Consider the following 25,460-nt stretch of genomic DNA (forward strand, 5'->3'; position numbering starts at 1 on the left):
TTAACTGGAGGGTAGTGTAGGGAGCCAGCCCAGCTGCTGTACACACTGAGGGTGTGTGTGTGGAGGGTGTGTGGGATGTTTTAACTGGAGGGTAGTGGAGGTAGTGTAGAGCCAGCCCAGCTGCTGTACACACTGAGGGTGTGTGATGTTTTAACTGGAGGGTAGTGTAGGGAGCCAGCCCAGCTGCTGTACACACTGAGGGTGTGTGTGATGTTTTAACTGGAGGGTAGTGTAGGGAGCCAGCCCAGCTGCTGTACACACTGAGGGTGTGTGTGTGATGTTTTAACTGGAGGGTAGTGTAGGGAGCCAGCCCAGCTGCTGTACACACTGAGGGTGTGTGTGTGATGTTTTAACTGGAGGGTAGTGTAGGGAGCCAGCCCAGCTGCTGTACACACTGAGGGTGTGTGTGATGTTTTAACTGGAGGGTAGTGTAGGGAGCCAGCCCAGCTGCCCAGCTGCTGTAGTGTAGGGAGCCACACTGAGGGTGTGTGTGATGTTTTAACTGGAGGGTAGTGTAGGGAGCCAGCCCAGCTGCTGTACACACTGAGGGTGTGTGTGATGTTTTAAATGGAGGGTAGTGTAGGGAGCCAGCCCAGCTGCTGTACACACTGAGGGTGTGTGTGTGTGATGTTTTAACTGGAGGGGTAGTGTGTGATGTTTTAAGCTGGAGGGGTGTGTGTGTGATGATGTGGAGGGTAGTGTAGGGGCCAGCCCAGCTGCTGTACACACTGAGGGTGTGTGATGTTTTAACTGGAGGGTAGTGTAGGGAGCCAGCCCAGCTGCTGTACACACTGAGGGTGTGTGTGTGATGTTTTAACTGGAGGGTAGTGTAGGGAGCCAGCCCAGCTGCTGTACACACTGAGGGTGTGTGTGTGATGTTTTAACTGGAGGGTAGTGTAGGGAGCCAGCCCAGATGCTGTACACACTGAGGGTGTGTGTGTGATGTTTTAACTGGAAGGGTAGTGTAGAGCCAGCCAGATGTGATGTTTTAACTGGAGGGTAGTGTAGGGAGCCAGCCCAGCTGCTGTACACACTGAGGGTGTGTAACTGCTAACTTGGTGGACTGCAACACCCCGAGGTGTTCATTCATCAAGTCCATCTTACTTACAGCAGGTCACTCTGAAGTGACAGACTGGGAACACTTATCCTTATGTGAATGGAGCACTGAGAACGGTCTACTTCCTTAAAAAGTGGACATTTTGTTAATAATCCAATGGGTAAATGCAGTGTGTTGCATTTCACCAGGCCCCTGAGAAAACTGATAGTGACCTGATTGCACTGTAGCCTACTACTTCACTACCCTCAGGTCTATAGACTAGCGTGTATTTATCTCACCCTACATTCATTAGGCCCCAAGAATGTGTTAATCTATTTGTATGATTTGGTACATGTCCATTCTGGCCTAAATGGCTTCATTGTGCCCCTATAACAGCGTGTTCTGCTGCTGCCTCTTTGTGGCCCTGTAGGAACAGCCTGTTCTACTGCTGTCTCTGAACAACTCTTTGACCCAATTCATCTGATTCACACTTCTGACAAAGCCTGGCGGCGTCTGTTTAAACACCGCTTTTGTGACCTTTTGTGTGTAAGTTTTGGAACTGTGTGTGTGTCCTTAATGGTGTTCTACAATATGAATGGCTGTATTTTGACCCTGCAAAGTGTTAATAAGGATATTTGTGGTGTAGATGAGGCCCTGCATGCAGTATGAGAAGGAACACTGATCACTGGCGAATTGTTGTTTCTGGTTGAAGCTGTTAGCTGGAGCCATTTGGCAATTATGTTAGCACAGCTGAAAACTGTTGTTCTGATTTAGACCAGTTGAGTATCAGCATTTGTGGGTTCGATTACAGGCTCAAAATGGCCAGAAACAAAGAACTTTCTTCTGATACTCGTCAGTCTATTCTTGTTCTGAGCATTGAAGGCTATTCCATGCGAGAAATTGCCAAGAAACTGAAGATCTCGTACAACACTGTGTACTACTCCCTTCACAGAACAGTGCAAACTGTCTAACCAGAATAGAAAGAGTGGGAGGCCCCGGTGCACAACAGAGCACGAGGACAAGTACATTAGTGTCTAGTTTGAGAAACCGACGCCTCACATGTACTCAACTGGCAGCTTCATTAAATAGTACCAGCAAAACACCAGTCTCAACGTGAACAGTGAAGTTTCCAGCTACAGTAGTCATTTACAACATTAACAATGTCTACGCTGTATTTCTGATCAATTGATGTTATTTTAATGGACAAAAAAAGTTTTTCTTTCAAAAACAAGGAAGTTTCTAATTGACCCCAACCGTTTGAACGGTAGTGTAGGTCTCCCTCTGGCAAGAGTTCTGAATGTAAAGGTGACCTTACAGATACAGGGATGGGTATTTAGGTTGTGTGTGGAGGCGTTGACTGAGAGGGGGGGTTAGAGAGGTGGTTCTGCTGCTTGTTTGTCAGGGAGACGGGTCATCTATAGACTGTACAGGTTGATCTAAGTAGACCTTCTGTTTGTGTGCCCTTTCATTCTCCAGTGTTGACCCTTACTGTCTGAGCATTCAGCCTCTACTCTCCACAGTAGCTCCAGTCCAGACACGTAGCCCTGCCGGCTGCCGGGAGGTTAACAACTCTGGGCAAAGTTTGTCCCTGGCTGGCCAGCTCAGCCGCCGATTGGACGAGATAAAGGGTTAAACTGTTCAGCGGCCTGCCTGTGTCTGCAGCACCGCCCTGTTTACCTGTTTTGGATGAGATAAAGGGTTAAACTGTTCAGCGGCCTGCCTGTGTCTGCAGCACCACCCTGTTTACCGGCAGGCAGAGCACTGGGCAGCTCAAAGTGCACACTAAGGCCTTTTTTCTATTTTGTGGAGACATGTAGACACACAGACAGTGTATATAGTAGGAGCGTAACCATGACAGTGCAGCTCCCCAGAGAAAGGGGTCTCTGTCCCATCTAGGGGCCATACGCTGGCATATAGACTTCATGGACCACAGTGTTGTGAGTGTTTAGTGTGTTACGGGTTTATCCATACGCGGATAGGTATATAGGTATTTTTTTCAATTTGATATACTACAGCCATCAAATTCAACCCTGGTCCTCAAAGCCCGTTCTACTGCTTTTTAAAATTGTTCCCCTCTAATCAGGTGCTGATTTCGACCTGGGACACCAGGTGGGTGTCATTCATTATCAGGTAGAAGAGAGAACCAGCAGGCTCCGGACCTCGTAGAGTAGGCGTTGAATACCCCTGGCCTACAGGATGTATTAATGTAAGGTCACCTTCAGAACCGTTGCGTTCTCCTTTCTCGTCTTGGTGAGATGGTATGAGGAAACCTACCACAACCACTCCAGTCTGATTTTTCCCAGCCGCAGAAATGTAAACGTTTGCTCTGAACATGCAACTCTGTTAGCTTTTCATTTCATTGACATTGCACTTTCATCTTTGCAAACTTCCTCTTTCGTTTCTCGCCTCTCTCGCAATCTGTGAATTTATGGAGGTCCCACTTGTAAAGCTTTCATCAGAGAGCCCCTCAGGTTGTGAAGTTATGGAGGTCCCACTTGTAAAGCTTTCATCAGAGAGCCCCTCAGGTTGTGAATTTATGGAGGTCCCACTTGTAAAGCTTTCATCAGAGAGCCCCTCAAGTTGTGAATTTATGGAGGTCCCACTTGTAAAGCTTTCATCAGAGAGCCCCTCAGGTTGTGAATTTATGGAGGTCCCACTTGTAAAGCTTTCATCAGAGAGCCCCTCAGGTTGTGAATTTATGGAGGTCCCACTTGTAAAGCTTTCATCAGAGAGCCCTCAGGTTGTGAATTTATGGAGGTCCCACTTGTAAAGCTTTCATCAGAGAGCACCTCAGGTTGTGAATTTATGGAGGTCCCACTTGTAAAGCTTTCATCAGAGAGCCCCTCAGGTTGTGAATTTATGGAGTCCCACTTGTAAAGCTTTCATCAGAGAGCCCCTCAGGTTGTGAATTTATGGAGGTCCCACTTGTAAAGCTTTCATCAGAGAGCCCCTCAGGTTGTGAATTTATGGAGGTCCCACTTGTAAAGCTTTCATCAGAGAGCCCCTCAGGTTGTGAATTTATGGAGGTCCCACTTGTAAAGCTTTCATCAGAGAGCCCCTCAGGTTGTGAATTTATGGAGGTCCCACTTGTAAAGCTTTCATCAGAGAGCCCCTCAGGTTGTGAATTTATGGAGGTCCCACTTGTAAAATTTTCATCAGAGAGCCCCTCAGGTTGTGAATTTATGGAGGTCCCACTTGTAAAGCTTTCATCAGAGAGCCCCTCAGGTTGTGTGTCTTGAGACATCTGCGCTGTGTTTTCTAAACTACCCAATGAAATTAAAGGGGATAAAAGTTGGTTGTTATTTTGTCAGCTCCACTTAATGTGCGGAGATAGTTGAGGCAGCAGGGGGAATAGCTCTCGGTGTCCCCCTCCCCATATGGCAACATGATTGCTCTTCTCCTCATAGGAAGTTCAATTGGTTGGTCGCACTCAAAGCATTCAGAGGGGTTATTCACGCCTTGCTTTTCCCATCCTTTCCCTCACAGGGCCTCAGTGTTTGAACAACAACACTCCGGAGACAGGCTGACACAACGAGCTGAGAGGGAAAATGTTGAACCCTAAAGGTCCCTGTTTTGAGTGTCCCTCTGTCCAAAATGGCTGTTCCCTATATAGTGCACTACTTATGGGCCCTGATCAAAAGTAGTGCACTATATGGTGCCTTTTGGGACAAATCCATAGGGTGACGGCAGTAGACTCGCTGAGGACATCCTCTAGCTGGCTCAGAAAATATTCTTCCACTTCTGTAAATGTCTCTCACCAGTTAGCAGCTTGAGGGAGTCTGTCTCCTGACCTGAACCGTATGTAGCTCGCTGCAACGCCCTATAAGCCATTATTCGTGCTCAAGCCTAATTTAACATTTCTGATTTGCGACCAACCAAGGAGGAAATTCTGCAACTTCTGAACAAACGACAGAGCGGATGGATAGACAGACGGGACTCAGTGGAGTGGTCAAACGAAACAAAGGATTAGCTTTTTTGTTGAGTACAGGATTCATTAAATCTGCTTAGCAAGTAGAACAGAAGCGCTAGGAGGCTATTCCTAGCCAGCAGCCAGCATACATTATTGTTGAAGACCAGGGCTCTCCAACCCTGTTCCTGGACAGCTACCCTCCTGTAGGTTTTCCCTCCAACCCCAGTTGTAACTAACCTGATTCTGTTTATCAACCAGATATTTATTAGAAGCAGGTGCGCTAGATTAGGGTTGGAGTGAAAACCTACGGAACAGATCTCCAGTAACAGATTTGGATAGCCCCTGTGTACCAAACAGAGCTATTCCCTATGTATTGCACTGCTTTTGACCAATAAGTAGTGTACTATATAGGGAACAGGGTCCCATTTGGGATGCAGAGTATGTCCTCATGGCTACCACGACAATGGAACAGTCCATTTTGAAAAGCAGCAGACTGCTGCTGTTGTGTGGGAGCAGTCATGCCCAGAAAATAATGGATTGCATCGGCCATCAATTATTTAAATGTCCATTTAGAAATATAAAGAAAAAAGAAAGGCATACAACATTAATGCAGGGTGATATCTTGTTGACACAGCGATTACAATGCTGTTACGTACCACATACACCCTGTTTATCCCTCTTTTCAGTCGTTTCCAAAGACTGAAATATTTCCCAAACAGATGAACTGTCTCAGACCCATTCATTGTTTGTATTTGAATGATTCTCCAAAAAAGAAAACGACCACCTGACTAGTGTTTATGTACCCAGAGCTCCACCAGTATCGCCAGACGACCCAAGGCGCTTTTCGGTTGTCTAAGTTTTCATTTGCTTGTTTACGTAGCGGGGGCCGCTTGAAACGCAATCACGACGAGATAAACAATGCTCATAACCACAATAACACAGCAGCCAATTAAAGCTAAGCCCTATGAATAAAGTTGTGGTTATTTTACAGGGACACACACACACACACACACGGGTGAAAACCTCCGACGGTGTTTTACAACATCGAGGAAGCCTGATTTAACATGACCTGTGCGGTGGTGTATTTGAGCGGCTTGTTTTTCACCCAGGTGTGTGTGTGGCAACGGGAGTGCTCGCTTTCGCCTGATTTGGTTTTATTGGGGTAGTTAGCAATCCAGTGATGAAAGCCATAGGTCTCTTTATAACATACACTAGAAAGTTAATCTATGCACACTTTCTGCCTGATAGTCTGTCTGGGTCTCGGGGACCAAGAATAGGTCTGGAGTTGACCCACGGCCAAAAACCCACAGGCTTAATGCTACAGCAGGTACGTGTAGCCGGTCAGACGAGGCACCCTGTCTGACAGTGTGGACTGCAGTGACGATATAGCAGGGATAAGATCCTTTCAACTTTTAAGTTATTACATAGTTATAACTATTTGTACATTTATCTGTATTTCCTTGTGTTCTGACTTGTCCTATTAGTGTTGTGGAGTGGGAAGGCCCACCAGCACAGACCCCATCCTTCCCCATATGTAACCATTTCCTTGCGTCACTCACTACCACTGTGTGGACAGTCCTGGTGACCAGTTCTCTGTTTCTGTGGCTATTCTCGTCAACTGCGGTGGTGGTCATGTGGCGTTCTAGGCCCATGTCGTCTTTCCAAAGTCCGCCTGTTATAACTCCCAACGTGCTCCGCTGACAAACACTGCTAATAACGCTACCACCCCCCACCCCCCTATTCTTCTCTCCCTCTCTCCTTACCGCTCCTCCTGGGGAAAATAGCAACTAGTTGGAAGTTAATCCCCCCCTCCCCTTAAACAACACTGTTTGCTTTTTGTCATGTTGCTTGTTGGCTGGGCTGCTGGCCTCACTTGGTGCAGTCTGTAAACAGATGTGTTCCTTTATTGCCTGGCTCTTGCTGTTTATACTGTCATAGATAAAGACTCAATCTCCTGCTGAATGTACAAAACATTACAAACACTTTCCTAATATTGAGTTGCACCCCCCCTTTTCCCCTCAACATCCTCAAGTCGTCAGGGCATGGACTAAAAGGTGTCGAGCGTTCCACAGGGATGCTGGCCCATGTTGACTCCAATGCTTCACACAGTTGTCAAGTTGGCTGGATGTCCTTTGATGGTGGACCATTCTTAATAAACACAGGAAATTGTTGTGTGAGCGACCCTACAGCTTTGCAGTTCTTGACACAAACCAGTGCGCCTGGCACCTACTACCATTCCCCATTGAAAGGCACGTAAATTGTTTCTTGCCCTTTCACCCTCTGAATGGTACACAATCCATGGCTTGAGAATTCTTCAACCTGTCTCCTCCCCTTCATCTACATTCTATGCTGATTGAAGTGGATTTAACAAGTGACATCAATAAAGGATCATAACTTTCACCTGTTCAGTCTGTCATGGAAACAGCAGGTGTGTAACGGTTTTCTAGGTGTGGTGAAGGAGAGTCGGACCAAAACGCAGCGTGTAGATTGCGATCCATGTTTAATCAAACAAACGTAACACGAATCAATACAATACACTACAAAACAATAAACGTATCGAAAACCGAAACAGCCTATACTTGTCAACTAACACAGCGACAGGAACTAAGGACAATCACCCACAACAAACTCAAAGAATATGGCTGCCTAAATATGGTTCCCAATCAGAGACAACGATAAACACCTGCCTCTGATTGAGAACCACTCCAGACAGCCATTGACTTTGCTAGATAACCCCACTAGCTACAATCCCAATACAATACACACCAAAACCCCAAGACAAAACACACCACAATACAAAAACTCCATGCCACACCCTGGCCTGACCCAATACATGAAGAAAAACACAAAATACTTAGACCAGGGCGTGACAAGGTGTCCTTAATGTTTTGTACACTGTGTGTATATACACTAGAGGTCGACCGATTATGATTTTTCAACACCGATACCGATTTATTGGCGGACCCAAAAAAAGCCAATACCGTTTAATCTTGTTTATGTAAAAAATATATATATTCACACGTGTATATATATATATATTTTTTTAAAGAAAATAATCGTGTTTTTATTTTTTTTTATTTTTTTATGTATTACAACAATACAGAATTAGCACTTTTTTAAACTTAATAAATAATAAAAATCAATTTAGCCTCAAGTAAATAATGAAACATGTTCAATTTGGTTTAAATAATGCAAAAACAATGTGTTGGAGAAGAAAGTAAAAGTGCAATATGTGCCATGTAAAAAAGCTAACGTTTAAGTTCCTTGCTCAGAACATGAGAACATGAAAGCTGGTGGTTCCTTTTAACATGAGTCTTCAATATTCCTAGGTAAGAGGTTTTAGGTTGTAGTTAATATAGTATTTATAGGACTATTTCTCTCTCTACCATTTGTATTTCATATACCTTTGACTATTGGATGTTCTTATAGGCACTTTAGTATTGCCAGTGTAACAGTATAGCTTCCGTCCCCCTCCTCGCTCCTACCTGGGCTCGAACCAGGAACACATCGACAACAGCCACCCTCGAAGCAGCGTTACCCATGCAGAGCAAGGGGAACAACTACTTCAAGTCTCAGAGCGAGTGATGTTAGAAACGCTATTAGCGCGCACCCCACTAAATAGCTAGCCATTTCACATCGGTTACACCAGCCTCATCTCGGGAGTTGACAGGCTTGAAGTCATAAACAGCGCAATGCTTGAAGCACTGCGAAGAGCTGCTGGCAAAACACACGAAAGTGCTGTTTGAATGGATGCTTACGAGCCTGCTGCTGCCTACCATCGCTCAGTCAGACTGCTCTATCAAATATCAAATCATAGACTTAATTATAACACAATCACACAGAAATACGAGCCTTTGGTCATTAATGTGGTCGAATACGGAAACTATCATTTAGCAAACAAAACGTTTATTATTTCAGTGAAATACGGAACCGTTCCGTATTTTATCTAACGGGTGGCATCCCTAAGTCTAAATATTGCTTTTACATTGTACAACCTTTCACTGTTATGTCATAATTACGTAAAATTCTGGCAAATTAGTTCGCAACGAGCCAGGCGGTCCAAACTGTTGCATATACCCTGACTCTGTGCGCAATGAACACGAGAAGTGACACAATTTCACCTGGTTAATATTGCCTGGTAACCTGGATTTATTTTAGCTAAATGTGCAGGTTTAAAAATATACTTCTGTGTATTGATTTTAAGAAAGGCATTGGTGTTTATGGTTAGGTACAGTCATGCAACGATTGTGCTTTTTTTCGCAAATGCGCTTTTGTTAAATAATCACCCTGCATTGCATCGATTATATGCAACGCATGACACGCTAGATAAACTAGTAATATCATCAACCATGTGTAGTTAACTAGTGATTATGATTGTTTTTTAAGAGATAAGTTTAATGCTAGCTAGCAACTTACCTTGGCTTCTTACTGCATTCGCGTAACAGGCAGTCTCCTCGTGGAGTGCAATGAGGCAGGTGGTTCGAGCGTTGGACTCGTTCACTGTAAGGTTGCAAGATTGAATCCCGGAGCCGACAAGGTAAAAATCTGTCGTTCTGCTGTTCCTCTGCCGTCATTGAAAATAAGAATGTGTTCTTAACTGACCTGCCTACTTAAATAAAGGTGTAAAAAAATCGGCCAAATCGGTGTCCAAAAATACAGATTTCCGATTGTTATGAGAACTTGAAATCGTCCCTATTTAATCGGTTGACCTCTACACGCACACTCTTTCTATTTTTTGTGTGGAAACTCTCCTGTGGTTGTAGAGCTCCACAGTCACATGGCGTTATGGTTGAATATGCCAACTCAAAACACTATCCAGACCCAGTTCTTATGAAGCACAGATAACACACTTCTCCAGACTCTTGGCTGGATATGTTTAAATGCCTGTATCCAGGGCAGACAATGAAGACCGATTTGGTCCTAAGTTATACAATGCAGGCTACATAAATGCAACTTGCAGTACGATATAATACGAACGTGTTCAGAGTTAAACTTTAGAAATCTTTATTTATTGTTCCATGTTAAGCCAGTCCAGTGACCTCTGGCTGGAAAAATGGCTCGCTGTAAAGATGTTGCCTGGCTACGCCACGACCACGGATGCTACTTTCTTCTCTGCAATTTATCTGAGTACCTACTACCTCCCCGACGCAAACATTCTAACTGTTCTGATAGGTTGGGCTGGGACACTCGTGGGTAAAGTACAGTTTATTTTTACAATTGTCATTGGCTTTGATCCTCTGATTGGTTAGAGATGATCCAATCGCTGATTACTTTGTTCTATACAACACCCCTTATTTTGACGTTGACATCGTTGAAGTAGTTTGTTGCGGTCTCAGACTGAATTATGTAGCTAACAGAGCAGCGGAAGAATTCAGTTGGAGTCATCGGGCTAGTAATAATAGACCTTATGACAGAGAGAGAGGCTATTTCCAGACCCAACTTTGAGTCCTACTGCTGCTCCAGAGAGAGGGGGCTGCTGCAGGGACCCAGGAGCACACAGATGTCCAAAGATGGTCCCTTTGCTTAGGCCTCTCAGGCAGAGCTGGCTTCCCCTTCCAGCAGCTCACGGGACCAGACCATAGAAATACAAATATGACCTGCAGGCCATCCACCCATCACAGAACATTGACTTGAATGGGAATGCTTTTTCTAGTGATCCTGTTTCTATGGTCCAGACCACTGGATTGTTTGTGCAGTCATGGGAACAAGTCTCTAAAGCTGAGAGTGTATGGAGCCTGTGTATAAGTGAAATCATCCTGGAAGGAGTTCAGAACCAGTTCTGAGGCTAAGTGAGCAAGGTGCATGTGTTTGGTGTGTGCATTTTAGGATATTCCAGAATGTCAATCAATAACCCCCTCCACCTCCTCATAGGCCATCAGTAGGCAGAGCGAGTGGGAGGGAGAGAAAGGAAGGAAAATAAAAGATGCACCGAGCTAGCCTCAAACCCACACCATTAGCCAGCCTCAGTCAGCCTACTCTCTGTCCCTCTCCCTGCTCAGGGCTCCTCTTGGCAGGCTGTGGCAGTAGGAATGTGAGCCTCTTCTGTGCTTCTGCTGTGTTCAGTGAGGGCTGGCCTCTGCTGGCTGATTTGTTTCTGCTGAGCGCAGCGCTGAGTCTGACGGAGGAAAAAGGCGCAGCTCCCTGGCGCCCCAGCACGGCATGGCGGCCGCTTCCTGTGTGCGGTGCTGATGGCTACCAGATGTCTGGAGGGAGAGAGGGAAGAGAGAATAGTGGTCTACCACGCTGGTGTCTAGTGCTTTTGGTTCTGTTTCACTTTCGTGCTACCTTTTTCCTCTGGGTCTCTCTCTCTGGGTCGCTCGGTCCCTCTGACAACTGCTCTGTCTGGGTCGCTCTCTCTGGGTTGCTCTGTCGCTCTGTTTGGGTCGCTCTGTCGTTATCTCTGGGTCATTCTGTCTCCTCTCTTTCTCTGGCTCTAACCTAATCCCACAGTTTGTGGGTGTGTATCAGGGTGTGAGCTGCTGCTGTGGGCTGTTTAACCCAGTAGAGGTTGTTAACTCTGCCTGTCTGTCTCAGTGCTCCTCTTAGTCAGCTTATAGTTGAGCCTCTTCCCAGATCCACTTTCATAGAAAAGACATGCTTCATTAGAAACAACCATTAAATCATCTTCCCTCCTCCTTCTGCATGCCATGGTCACGTCCCAAATGGCACCCTATTACTTATCTAGTGCACTACTTTTTGACTAGGGCTCATGTCAAAAGTAGTGCACTATGTAGGGTGCCATTCTGGGACGCAGACATGAACTAAATGAGCATAACTGGGCCGTAAAGCCTGTAATGCTACATTTTAATATCCAGACCTCATACATTTTACAGCTGCTGTAATTCATGGTCTTTGAGAGAAAATGGTGTGCCCTTCACATTTCAGTGTTTTGGTGACTTTACTGTTTGATCTAGACATCTGAACTGTTTGTGGCTCTATCAATCCATGTGAGTGGTCTACTTTTGAGAGTCGACCACAAGGGACTGTGTGTAAGTGGCCCCGCCCCCCCCGTGGTTGCTCATCTGTTGTCTCTGCCACATGTACACGCCCCTGTGCTTCTGCAGGGCCTTCGTACAGCCTTTAGACCCACTGCTGCTGTGGCCCCCAATCTCCCCTCTTGAGGATTCCTGTGTGTTTGTGCGATTGGGGGAGGGGGCACCCTGGAGACAAGCTGTGAAATGCCCGCCGCCGCCCTGTGTAATTTCTCGGGTTACTGCGAGTCAGCCGGGCCCATACGGACAGACCATACACTCCTCCCTACCCCTCGCTCTCTTTCTCTCTATTTTTCGCTTTTCATCTTGCTCCTTCTCTCTTTAAAAAAAATCTAAATGAGTTTATACCAGAGAAAAAGAGATGTATCTAGTCAAGAGGTAGAGGGCGAGAGTGGCAGGCCAGTACTTTCTTAGCCTGTCCCCTATGAGTGTCCTGCGGCCAGCCTGATTGCATTATAGAGCTCGGCTCTGGTGCTGCTCGCTCGATATCTGTGCCCTGGCTACCAGCCAGAGGAAGCGGGTGACACCCCCTCCCAGTGAAGACCCTGTTGTGAGAGCGGGCTAGATTACACTCCCTCTGATTGGTGGCTGAGAGACGGTGAACTCCCACCCTCTCTCTTTCAGTATTCCCGTGAACTCTACCAACGTTATTTCTGTATGTCTCTCGGGTACGTCTCGGAACCCTGTGGACTAGCTTGAGTGCTCGACCCGTCAACGTTTTGTAGGGCCGACTTCGTCTCTCGCTCTGATTATACAAATGGCATTTGGCTAGGCGACTGGACTGGTCGATCAGGCATCGAGTTCCAGGTCAGTACTACTATGCAGAATGTAAGCATTTTTGTTGTATTTATTGTTGAGGGAATTCTATTGAGTTTACTGCTGCTTATCTGGACATTTTGGGGATTTCCAACTATAGACCCTGACTTTATGGTTCCCAGGTGGACTGACAGGCTGCAGGTGTTCACACAACTCAAGCTCCGTTGGAGCTTAGCTCTTACCTTCTACTTTAACACACATCAACTCCGCTTCCCCTATTCAGAAACCATACAGCCTGGGACAGAGCCTCTAAGTGTTGGGTCAGTGAAAGTGATGTGGTTTTGAGCTGAACAACGATCATCCCAAAAACAAAAGATCCTTCCTCATAGTTTATTTGTAAAGTAATGACAACATTCCAGAAGTATTCTCACATTCTGATTTGTTGTTTACAGTAGATGCGCCTCAGCCAGATACTGCTCTTAGAATTGAACGATCAGCAGGCCATTATGTTGATCAGTGTTATGCCCATACATGTGGTTATGTGGGGCTCCCAAGTGGTGCAGCGGTCTAAGGCACTGCATCTCAGTGGAAAAGGCGTCACTGCAGTCCCTGGTTTGAATCCAGGCTGCATCACATCCGGCTGTGATTGGAGTCCCATAGGGCGGCGCACAATTGGCCCAGCGTCGTCTGGCCGGGGTAGGACGTCATTGTAAATAAGAATTTGCTCTTAACTGACTTGCCTAGTTAAATAAAGGTTAAATGAAGTCAAAGGTCTGGCATTGGCAATGCATTCATTGTTATACCTCCTTAACATATAACACATGGCATAGCCTTGTCTTGGGTCTGTTTTGTATGTTCAGCTCCACTATGCCAGTGTGTGGTTTGGACCACTACTCTGATGGCCATTTGGCCTGTCGAGTTGTGCGCTCAGTCATTCTCTTGTGTGTACAGACCAGACACAGACACGCACTCGCAGGCCGAGACAAACCACAGCAGAACTAAGAGGGGAATTGTCTGGGCCGCTGGTCTTCCCCTCAGCCTGGCTGCTCGCTCTCTGCAGCCAAGAAACACTGATCATGTGAATGGCCCAGCCCTGCTAATGGAATGTGTTGAATTCCTAAATATGCTGTTTTGACAAACACATGTGACTTGGGGGGGCTGCTGTACATGTTTTGATCCTCAACCTTTGTACAGATGTTATTGTTGAGAACCAACTTGAATATCAGGCAAAGAGGAGATGTAGAAGGAGAGGGACGTCTCTGCCACCTACCTCCACCATGCCTGCTTCCCCACGTTAAGTAGACAACCTCTGTTGAACAGCACAGCTAGAAATGTCATGAGTAGAACCTACAGTATTCCTCCTAACATGAGAGAGCATGTTTGTTCCACGTAATAGATTTATATCTGAGCCTTCCACATTGTTGTGCCCTGTACTGCTTTAGTCAGATGACCTAGTCCGAGCCCTTATGTCCTGTCCCCCATCAGTTCTCACAACAATCCCCCAAACTGAATACTATCCTGTCTAAATTGAACAGGCTGCTGTATAGCAACAAGGGCAATTAACTACAGAAATATGGGAATCGCTCTTAGTTGCGGTTCTTGTTGGATAAACAATTAACGTGTGTGTGTGTGTGCGTGCATCTGGAAGTAACAGTAGTCCTATGTCATTGCAGGCCTATTAGGAAGGAAGGACACATTTCAAACTCCAATCAATCCTTCAACCAATTCAATAACTCAGTAAAACTACAAATCAATTTGTCAATTGTCAGGTTATTGGGTTAAGCTAATAGGGGTCAACCTACTGTATGACTGACGATATCAGATGGTATTTAGTGGTACACTTCTCTCTGCAGTCTATCTGATATACGGATTTATACATTTGAATTCTAAACTAATCTGAAACATGGATTACTGTTACATTATTTATTTATTAGGCGAACAAATTTCTCTTGTGTAATATAATTTGAGTACAACCCATCTGATTTGATGACGTAGGCCACACATGGAGTATTCTCCCATACATATACAATAGATGACTCTATTTCTGTGCTTTCCCTACAAACACACATCAAGAGAACACATGGACTCCACCTCTGTTCAGTTGTCAGTTAGGTAGAAGCCAGTGGGTGTTGTTCTCCAATGGGCTAATCAGTGCTTGACTTTGACAGGAGCTCACTGGAGCTGAGTACTGGCACGTCGGATTTTCTACTGCTTTAGCTCCTGTTCCTCTTATAGAATATCAGCTCAAGTATTGTGGAGCTCCTGCACCTAAATATAAACAGTACTGGCCCCCAAAATGAGTACTTGAACCTATTTCAGTCCAAGTCAAGCACTGGTGATAATAGCTATTGAGCTTTGGTTTCTGTTGCTCCATCCCTCTACCACAAACCAACATCTATACAGCTTCACCAGCCAATAGCGAAAGTGCATGAAGATGGCGGCCATCGTGTACTTACCACAAGTCACATAAGTTGCATGGACTCACTCTGTGTGCAATACTAGTGTTTAACGTGATTTTTGAATGACTACATCACCTCTGTACTCCCCATATACAATTATCTGTAAGGTCCCTCAGGTGACAAATCAAATTTGATTTGACTGTGTTGGATGCAACAGGTGTAGTGTGAAATGCTTACTTTACAAGCCCTTAACCAACAATGCAGTTCAAGAAATAGAGTTAAGAAAATATTTACAAACTATAGTTACGGCAAGTCTGTTGTGTCATGCACAAAGTAGATGTCCTAAGTAATTTTTCCAACAATTGTTTACAGACAGATTATTTCACTTATAATTCACTGCATCACAATTCCAGTGGGTCAGAAGTTTACATACAGTAAGTTGACTGTGCCTTTAAACCGCTTGGAAAATTCCAGAAAATTATGTCATGGCTTTAGAAACTTCTGATAGGCTAATTGACATAATTTGAGTCAATTGGATATTTACCTGTGGATGTATTTCATGGCCTACCTTCAAACTCAGTGCCACCTTTGCTTGACATCATGAGAAAATGAAAAGAAATCAGCCAAGACCTCAGAGAAAAAAAATTGTAGACCTCCAAGTCTGGTTCATCCTTGGGCGCAATTTCCAAATGCCTCAAGGTACCATGTTCATCTGTACAAACAATAGTACGCAAGTATAAATACCATGGGACCAGGCAGCCGTCATACCGCTCAGGAAGGAGACGCGTTCTGTCTCCTAGAGATGAACATACTTTGGTGAGAAAAGTGCAAATCAATCCCAGAACAATAACAAAGTTCCTTATGAAGATGCTGGAGGAAACGGGAACATATATCCACAGTAAAATGAGTCCTATATCGACATAACCTGAAAGGCCGCTCAGCAAGGAAGAATCCACTGCTCCAAAACTGCCATTAAAAGCCAGACTACGGTTTGCAACAGCACATGGAAATGTCCTCTAGTCTGATGAAACAAAAATAGGACTGTTTGGCCATAATGATCATCGTTATGTTTGGAGGAAAAGGGGGAGGCTTGCAAGCTGAAGAACACCATCCCAAATGTGAAGCACGAGGGACTGGTGCTGCACGAGGGACTGGTGCTGCAGGAGAGACTGGTGCTGCAGGAGGGACTGGTGCTGCAGGAGGGACTGGTGCTGCAGGAGGGACTGGTGCTGCAGGAGGGACTGGTGCTGCAGGAGGGACTGGTGCTCTTCACAAAATAGATGGTATCATTAGGGGAAATATGTGGATATATTGAAGTAACATCTCAAGACATCAGTTAAGGCTTGGTCGCAAATGGGTCTTCCAAATGGACAATGACCCCAAGCATAATTCCAAAGTTGTGGCAAAATTGCATAAGGACAACACAGTCAAGGTATTGGAGTGGTCATCACAAAGCCCAGACTTCAATCCTATAGAAAATCTGTGGGCAGAACTGAAAAAGCGTGTGCTAGCAAGGAGGCCTACAAACTTGACTCAGTTACACCAGCTCTGTCAGGAGGAATGGGCCAAAATTCACCCAACTTATTGTGGGAAGCTTGTGGAAGGTTTCCCAAAACGTTTTGACTAAGTTAAACAATTTAAAGGCAATGCTACCAATACTAATTGAGTGCATGTAAACTTCTGACCCACTGGGAATGTGATAAATAATAAATAATTCTCTCTAATATTATTCTGACTTTTCACATTAAAATAAAGTGGTGATCCTAACTGAACTAAGACAGGGAATTTTTACTGAGATTAAATGTCAGGAATTGTGAAACTGAGTTTAAATGTACAGTGGGAGAACAAGTATTTAATCACTGCCGATTTTGCAGGTTTTCCTACTTACAAAGCATATAGGGGTCTGTAATTTTTTATCATAGGTACACTTCAACTGTGAGAGACGGAATCTAAAACAACATTGTATTTTTTTTAAGGAATTAATTTGCATTTTATTGCATGACATAATTATTTGATACATGAGAAAAGCAGAACTTAATATTTGGTACAGAAACCTTTGTTTGCAATTACAGAGATCATACGCTTCCTGTAGTTCTTGACCAGTTCTACATGCTTGGTAAGTAGGAAAACCTGCAAAATCGGCTATGTATCAAATGCTCGTTCTGCCCACTGTATTTGGCTAAGGTGTATGTACATTTCCGACTTCAACTGTAGGTCCTGAATGGCAGGAAGCTTGGCCACAGTGATCTACTGGGCCATGCGCACTACCCTCTGTAGCTCCTTGTGGTCGGATGCTGAGCAGTTGCCATACCAGGCGGTGATGCAACTGGTCAGGATGCACTTGATGGTGCTGTTGAACTTTTTGAAGATCTGATGACTCATGCCAAATCTTTTCAGTCTCCTGAGGGGGAAAAGGTGTTCTACCCTCTTCATGACTGTCTTGGTGTGTTTGGACTAGGGTTGCAAAGTGTCGAAAACCTGGCGGTAAATGTTCCATTGGAAGTTGAGATCTGGAATTTTGCATAAATTCATCAAAAAAGTTAGCTTATTAAGTGAACCTTTTTTTGTGGGATACACAAGGCAATTCTAGGTCTTGTGGCATGTTTTGGTTAAACTATCCCCAATGGAATTGCAACCCTCTGCATCACATGTGCAGTGCACTCTTCCATCACATGTACAGCTGATTCTCAAGATCTTGCACACCAATGAGATGCTATTGAGCCCACACTACATGCTTTCTGGTAAGTTTTGATTACGATACTAGGTGGGGTGAATATATTTTATATGACGTTTATATGATGTTTTTTTTTTTTTTTACTAGTAAATAGTAGCCTACAGCAACGTGTGTTTTAAATCATTTCATACTTGTTAACCATTTCTTCTAGTTAGTTTTTGCTACCATGTGGGTTTTAGCTTGCTTGAGTCTGCTAACTGAGTGTTAATTCACCCGTGTCCATACATGTTTCATTTTAAAACATTTATCTTACAAAGGAGTTGTTCAATATAACTAACTATTTATCTGTATGTGGAATTAAATTTATATATTTTTTACTCATGTTTGTCTAATCTTTACAGGAAAATGCCATGGGTACTATCTGATGTTTGGAGACATTTCACTGCAGCTAATGTAGAAGGAAAAGCTGTGTACAATTGGGGCGGCAGGGTAGCCTAGTGGTTAGAGCATTGGACTAGTAACCGAAAGGTTGCAAGTTCAAATCCCCGAGCTGACAAGGTACAAAATCTGTCGTTCTGCCCCTGAACAGGAACCCACTGTTCCTAGGCCGTCATTGAAAATAAGAATTTGTTCTTAACTGACTTGCCTAGTAAAATAAAGGTAAAAAAAAAAAAATACGAATGCAACAAAGATGCAGAATCATCTGGCCATGTCCATCTACTTCTATTCGAGGTGAAAATGCTGAATCAGACACCTTATCGATAGCAACAGCTCATGGAATCAGATTTTTTTTTTGACTCAATGGAGGAACGTAGTCGAGCTGTGTATTGCAACTGGTTCACCTCTGATGCTCACAGGCAATGTGTATTGGAAGAGATTTCTGAATGTTCTTCACCCAGCATGCACCCCTCCAACCAGACATGCTTTATCTAATCACTTGCTGGATGCAGAGTTCAGGTGAAGGTCAAGCAAATCATAGAGAAAGCACACCGTATTGCAAATGTTCGTGGGCAAGGAATAATGAACTACATCATCTCCTCCCCTCAACTAGTATTCTACAAGAGCAGACACAAGGCACAACAGACACACCGGTCTCTACATTGCAGATGAGCTGAAGGCAGTCGTCAATGACCTTGGACCACAGAAGGTACAGAGAGCACTGGTGACAGACAATGCTGCGAACATGAAGGCTGCTTGGTCTGAAGTGGAGGAGTCCCACCCTCACATCACACCCATTGGCTGTGCTGCTCATGCATCGAATCTGCTCCTCAAGGACATCATGTCACTGAAAACAATGGATACACTCTTACAAGAGAGCCAAGGATATTGTTAGGTATGTGAAGGGTCATCAAGTTATAGCAGCAATTTACCTCACCAAGCAAAGTGAGAAGAATAAGAGCACCACATTGAAGCTGCCCAGTAACACTCGTTGGGGTGGTATGGTCATCATGATTGACAGTCTCCTGGAGGAGAAGGAGTCTCCAAGAAATGTCCTTATCACAGTCTGTTGATATGGACAGCCCCATCAGGATCCTGGGGCGGCAGGGTAGCCTAGTGGTTAGAGTGTTGGACTAGTAACCGAAAGTTCAAATCCCAGAGCTGACAAGGTGCAAATCTGTCGTTCTGCCCCTGAACAGGCAGTTAACCCACTGTTCCTAGGCCGTCATTGAAAATAAGAATTTGTTCTTATCCTCTACTGACTCCCCATTTCGCATGCGGGAGCGTAATCATCGCCTGACTCTAATTAGCATAACGCAACGGACATAAATATCCCTAGAAAACATCCCTATTCATGAAAATCACAAATGAAATATATTGAGACACAGCTTAGCCTTTTGTTAATCACCCTGTCATCTCAGATGTTCAAAATATGCTTTACAGCCAAAGCTAGACAAGCATTTGTGTAAGTTTATCGATAGCCTAGCATAGCATTATGCCTTGCTAGCAGCAGACAACCTTGTCACAAATCAGAAAAGCAATCAAATTAAATCGTTAACCTTTGATGAACTTCATTTTTTTCCCCCAAAATATTATTTTTGTAGGCGAAATAGCTCTGTTCTTCACATTTGGCTGAGAAATCGCCCGGAAATTGCAGTCACGAAAACGGTGAAAAATATTCCAAATTAGCTCCATAATATTGACAGAAACATGGCAAACGTTGTTTATAATCAATCCTCAAGGTGTTTTTCAAATATCTATTCGATAATATATCCATAGGGACAATTCGTTTTTCAGTAGGACCGATTGGAGTAATGGCTACCTCTGTATTTTACGCGAGAGTCACCCTGGGAGCCATCAGGTGACCACTTACGCAATGTAGCCACCTACGGCTATTCTTCAACATAAATGCGTAAAACTACGTCACAATGCTGTAGACACCTTGGGGAATACGTAGAAAGCGTAATCTGGTTGATAGCACATTCACAGCTCAATAGGGACTCATTGGAACGCAGCGCTTTCAAAATATGGGGCACTTCCGGATTGGATTTTTCTCAGGCTTTCGCCTGCAACATCAGTTCTGTTGTACTCAGACAATATCTCTACAGTTTTGGAAACGTTAGTGTTTTCTATCCAAAGCTGTCAATTATATGCATATTCTAGCATCTTGTCCTGACAAAATATCCCGTTTAAAACGGGAACGTTTTTTTTATAAAAAAAATGAAAATACTGCCCCTAGAGTCGCAACAGGTTTGCCTAGTTAAATAAAGGTAAAATAAAAAAATCCTTCTGTATGATGTATTTGGGGAGAAAGTGGTAAGCAGCCTGCAACTCCTGAAACCTATAGCAGCTGCCATTACACGGATTGAGAGAGACAATTCCATCCTGTCTGATGTTCAGACTGCTTGCAGATATAAGAGAATAAATATACATCAAAAAGTGTGAAGACTTCTGCCTGAAGCCTATACACGCTGCAGCGTACATATTGGACCTCAAGTATGCTGGCAAGAGCATCCTGTCTGGTACAGAGATCAACAAGGCCTATGGTGTCATTACTACCGTGTCTCTCCACCTTGGCCTGGACGAGGGCAAGGTTCTTGGCAGTCTGGCGAAGTACAGTTTCAAGCAAGGTCTTTGGGATGGAGACGAAATATGGCAGTCGGGCCAACAGATCTCATCAGCCACCTGGTGGAAGGGACTTTATGGATCTGCAGCTCTTTCCCCCATTGCCTCCATTCTCCAAATCCCACCAACATCAGCCACCCCAGAGCGCAACTGGTTCTTATTTGGAAACACACACACCAAAGCACGCAACAAGCTGACCAATACAACGGTTGAAAATTTGATGGCCATCTGGGCAAATTTGAGGCTTTTTGAACCTGACCAGCCATCCTCTACAAGGTTGGAAAGTGACATTGAAGATGATGCTTCAGTCTGATGTTCAAGAGCTGGACATTGAGGTCATCCAGGGAGAAGACATGGAAGCCTGAGAGAAAGACGAGCAAAGCTTTAGTTTCTAGACTATCATTTTACAGATTTATGTTAAATGTTTTTGAGAGATGCGATGGATCTTTGGGATCATTCAATATTCCCTTTTTGTTCAGTGAGATCATCCCATGTGAACAGTCAACTCATTTAATTAAAGTTCAATTTGTAACTTTTTTTTTCTATTGGAAGGATTTAATAAATTTCAATGATGTCTACTTATAATAAGGTAAATGTTTGTTTCTGTCTCCATATGATATGGTAAATATATCCAATGCAAAAAACATCTACATTTAATTTGCATAGATTTCTGTAAATTCCTATGGAAAGTTTCCAACTTTTTAATATTCCCCAAAATGTGCAACCCTAGTTTGGACCATGATAGTTTTTTTGTGATGTGGACACCAAGGAACTTGAAACTATCGAACCCGCTACCGCCCCGTCAATGTGAATGGGGGCGTGTTCGGTCCTCCTTTTCCTGTAGTCCACGATCATCTCCTTTTGTCTTGCTCACGTTGAGGGAGAGGTTGTTGTCCTGGCACCACACTGCTAGGTCTCTGACCTCCTCCCTAAAGATACAGGCATCCTTCTTAACTTAGTTGCTGGAGAGGAAGGAAACCGCTCAGGGATTTCACAATGAGGCTGATGGGGACTTTTAAAACTGAGTTTAATGGTTGTGATAGGAGAACTGAGGATTGTAGTTACTCTACAATACTAACCTAATTGAGAGTGAAAAGGAAGCCTGTACAGAATAAAAATATTCCAAAACATGCACTCACTAAACAAGGCACTCACTAAATTAATACAGAAAACCTTTTTGTCCTGAATAAAAAGTGTTATGTTTGGGGCAAATACAACATATTATATTATTACAACATACACTCCATATTTTCAAGCATAGTGTTGGTTGCATCATGTTATAGGTATTCGTGTAATTTTTAATGACGGGAGTTTCTCAGGATAAAAATGTAATGGGGCTAGGCTCAGGCAAAATCCTATAGGATAACCTGGTTGTCTGCTTTCTACTAGACACTGGTGAATTAATCTCCCATTCAGCTGGACAATAACCTAAAACACAATACCAAATCTACACTGTAATTGCTTACCAAGAATACCGTGAATGTTCCTGAGAGGCCGAGTTACAGTTTTAAAATCTATGGCTAGACCTACAAATTGTCTAGCAATGATCAACAACTAATTTGACAGAGCTTGAAGAGTTTTGAAAATAATAATGAGTCAAATGTTGTACAATCCAGGTGTGGAAAGTGCTTAGACTTACCCAGAAAGACTCAGAAATCACTGCCAAAGGTGCATATACAAAATATTTGCTCAGGGGTGTAAATTAGGTACTTCATTTTCAGTATATTTGCAAAAATGTTTAAAAAAAATATATTTTTCACTTTGACATTATGTGGTATTGTGTGTAGATGAGTGAATTTAAAAATAATCAATTTTGAATTTGGGCTCTAACGCTACAATAAGTCAAGGGGTAAGAATAATTTGAAGGCACTGTAATTGAGAAGACTAGGCAACCAGGCTTATTGGCACGTTGTGTGTGCGTGCGCACACATGAGTGTTTATTTGCCTCCACTCTCACTGCCCTACAATTCCTCTCAGACGTAAACAAATCTAAGCAACACAATTGTGTCACAATACTGATGTGAAAACGGTCATTTAGAACTCAAAAACCAGCCCATTGTTATGTGGCAGAGCGTAATATAGTGCGTAGTAAGACATTCCAGTGGCTTGGGGGAATTTGCTGCTGTAACACAGTAGGCTGTCATTAGACTAGCCTTGTTCTATCTATGGGAACACATACACAGCAGACTCTCAGCCTACGGGGCCATTGGCTTTCATTATTTTAGATGATTAAAGTTTATGTCCACTGGGTTCACGGAAACCCTCTGTCCTGTGGGCCAAAACAGAGTAATGTTATGGAGGGAGTAAAGGCCTGGGGCTGCTGGGCCGCTGCTTTATTTGGTGCTGCTGCTGCTAGGGCTTATGCCGTTAAGAGAACGAGAGACTGGCTGGCTCTGTTGTGTAGCGGGATGGAGGCATTTAGTAGTGGTTTGGTGGAGTGGGATAGGAGGAGGGAGGGTTGCTGTGGTCATGGAGGGTTGCTGTGGTCATGGAGGGGTGGGATAGGAAGAGGGAGGGTTGCTGTGGTCATGGAGGGTTGCTGTGGTCATGGAGGGTTGCTGTGGTCATTGAGGGGTGGGATAGGAGGAGGTTGCTGTGGTCATGGGGGTTGGGCTAGGAGGAGGGGGTGGGATAGGAGGGAGGGTTGCTGTGGTCATGGAGGGGTGGGATAGGAGGAGGGAGGGTTGCTGTGGTCATGGAGGGGTGGGATAGGAGGAGGGAGGGTTGCTGTGGTCATGGGGGTTGGGCTAGGAGGAGGGGGTGGGATAGGAGGGAGGGTTGCTGTGGTCATGGAGGGTGGGATAGGAGGAGGGAGGGTTGCTGTGGTCATGGAGGGGTGGGATAGGAGGAGGGAGGGTTGCTGTGGTCATGGAGGGGTGGGATAGGAGGAGGGAGGGTTGCTGTGGTCATGGAGGGGTGGGATAGGAGGAGGGAGGGTTGCTGTGGTCATGGAGGGGTGGGATAGGAGGATGGAGGGTTGCTGTGGTCATGGAGGGTTGCTGTGGTCATGGAGGGGTGGGATAGGAGGAGGGCGGGTTGCTGTGGTCATGGAGGGGTGGGATAGGAGGAGGGAGGGTTGCTGTGGTCATGGAGGGTTGCTGTGGTCATGGAGGGGTGGGATAGGAGGAGGGAGGGTTGCTGTGGTCATGGAGGGGTGGGTGGTGGAAGTGGGGTTTTCTTAACGGATCACTGGAAAGGAGACGCAGACAGAAAAACAAAATCCCATTTGGATTGGTTAGTCCGGAGAGAGTCTTGTCTCCAGCAGCAGTGTAAGCAAACTTATGCTGTCTGTCTTGACTACTGTAAACCACATAGACAGACGCACAGTTCTCTACTCCTGTCTTCTCATTGTCCATCAAGGTGTCTTGGCTCTGTTAGTCACTGTCTGCTCCATGAGGAGCAGGCTCTGCTCCACTGTCTGCTCCATGAGGAGCAGGCTCTGCTCCATTGTCTGCTCCATGAGGAGCAGGCTCTGCTCCATTGTCTGCTCCATGAGGAGCAGGCTCTGCTTCACTGTCTGCTCCATGAGGAGCAGGCTCTGCTCCACTGTCTGCTCCATGAGGTTCTTCGCATACCAGTGGAGTCCTAGTTCTGTCTTAATGTCTTGAATCTACAGTGAACCGTTGCGCTCCACCACTGTCAGATACATAATGCTTGGAAAAGTTATTGTTCCCTGTAAAACAGTGCTGACCTCATGCAGTTCAGTTGTGCCCATAGTTTCTCACATCTGCAGTGTTATGAATGGTTGCACTCCTGAATGCTGCACCACTGGTGTTTAACAGAGTAGCATGTCAATAGCCCACTGCTCATAGTTCCAGAGGACTGCTTCAGGAGTAGGAAGTGGGGTGGTTGTTGTTCTTTCCAAGAACACAGTGGTGTTTATCCCATTAAGGAACTGAAACCCTCTTCAGGCTCACAGCTGTGGTGTGCAGAGTTTAACAGGAGAGACACATCATGACACAATTCTCAGGAACACACACACACACATCCCAGTCAAATGTACATCCTAGTCAAACACACATCCCAGTCAGGAACACACACTCACACTCTCTCTCACACCACAGACAGAGAGAGAATTTGATTTGTCACATGCTTTGTAATGAACAGGTGTAGACTAACAGTGAAATGCTTACTTATGGGTCCTTTCCCACAATTGATAACCTAAATCGTTGCACACGTCATAGCACTTAGTCACACCCCCATGTGTACAAGCCTCCTGGGCCTGAGTAGGCACAAGTCAACCCCCGTCCTCTGTAAAAAAAAAAAGGGCAGAAAAACATCTAAATAACTATTTGAGGTATTGCTGACATTGTTTTGGGGCTCCTTGCGTTAGGCCTGACTTGAGAAATGGTTCACATTTCCCCTGCTGCTGCCTCATGGCTCCACACTCACGCGCTCACAGACGATCCCGAAAGTGAAGCACGTTGTCGGTATCGGTGTGATAATCTGGGCCAGTGAGCAGGGTTCCTTGGGACTGGAGGAGAGGGGGAGGTGTGTCTCTCCTTGCTGTCTGAACAACATGCCTCAACAGGCCCAACACCTTTCTAACGCTTCTTAGAGGAGAAACACACAGGAACGTCATGTGACTGGAGTCACTATAGAAAGGGGCAGGATTATGATCCTCAAAGGG

General features: G+C 44.7%; 2 protein-coding genes across 9 annotated transcripts in view; both read left to right on the forward strand.

Annotated features, from left to right (window-relative positions):
- Positions 1–2,669, forward strand: part of LOC135574075 (probable global transcription activator SNF2L1) — a 14,029-nt gene extending 11,360 nt beyond the window's left edge. The window contains exon 4 of the mRNA XM_065024949.1: positions 2,513–2,669. Within this exon, the coding sequence (XP_064881021.1) occupies positions 2,513–2,669 (157 nt within the window). The remainder of the gene's footprint in view (positions 1–2,512) is intronic.
- LOC115137572 (GRB2-associated-binding protein 1-like) overlaps positions 1–25,460 on the forward strand; it is a 95,726-nt gene that overhangs the window by 22,467 nt on the left and 47,799 nt on the right. The window lies entirely within an intron of this gene.

Source organism: Oncorhynchus nerka, linkage group LG11 (assembly GCF_034236695.1).
Source record: "Oncorhynchus nerka isolate Pitt River linkage group LG11, Oner_Uvic_2.0, whole genome shotgun sequence".
NCBI lineage: Eukaryota > Metazoa > Chordata > Actinopteri > Salmoniformes > Salmonidae > Oncorhynchus > Oncorhynchus nerka.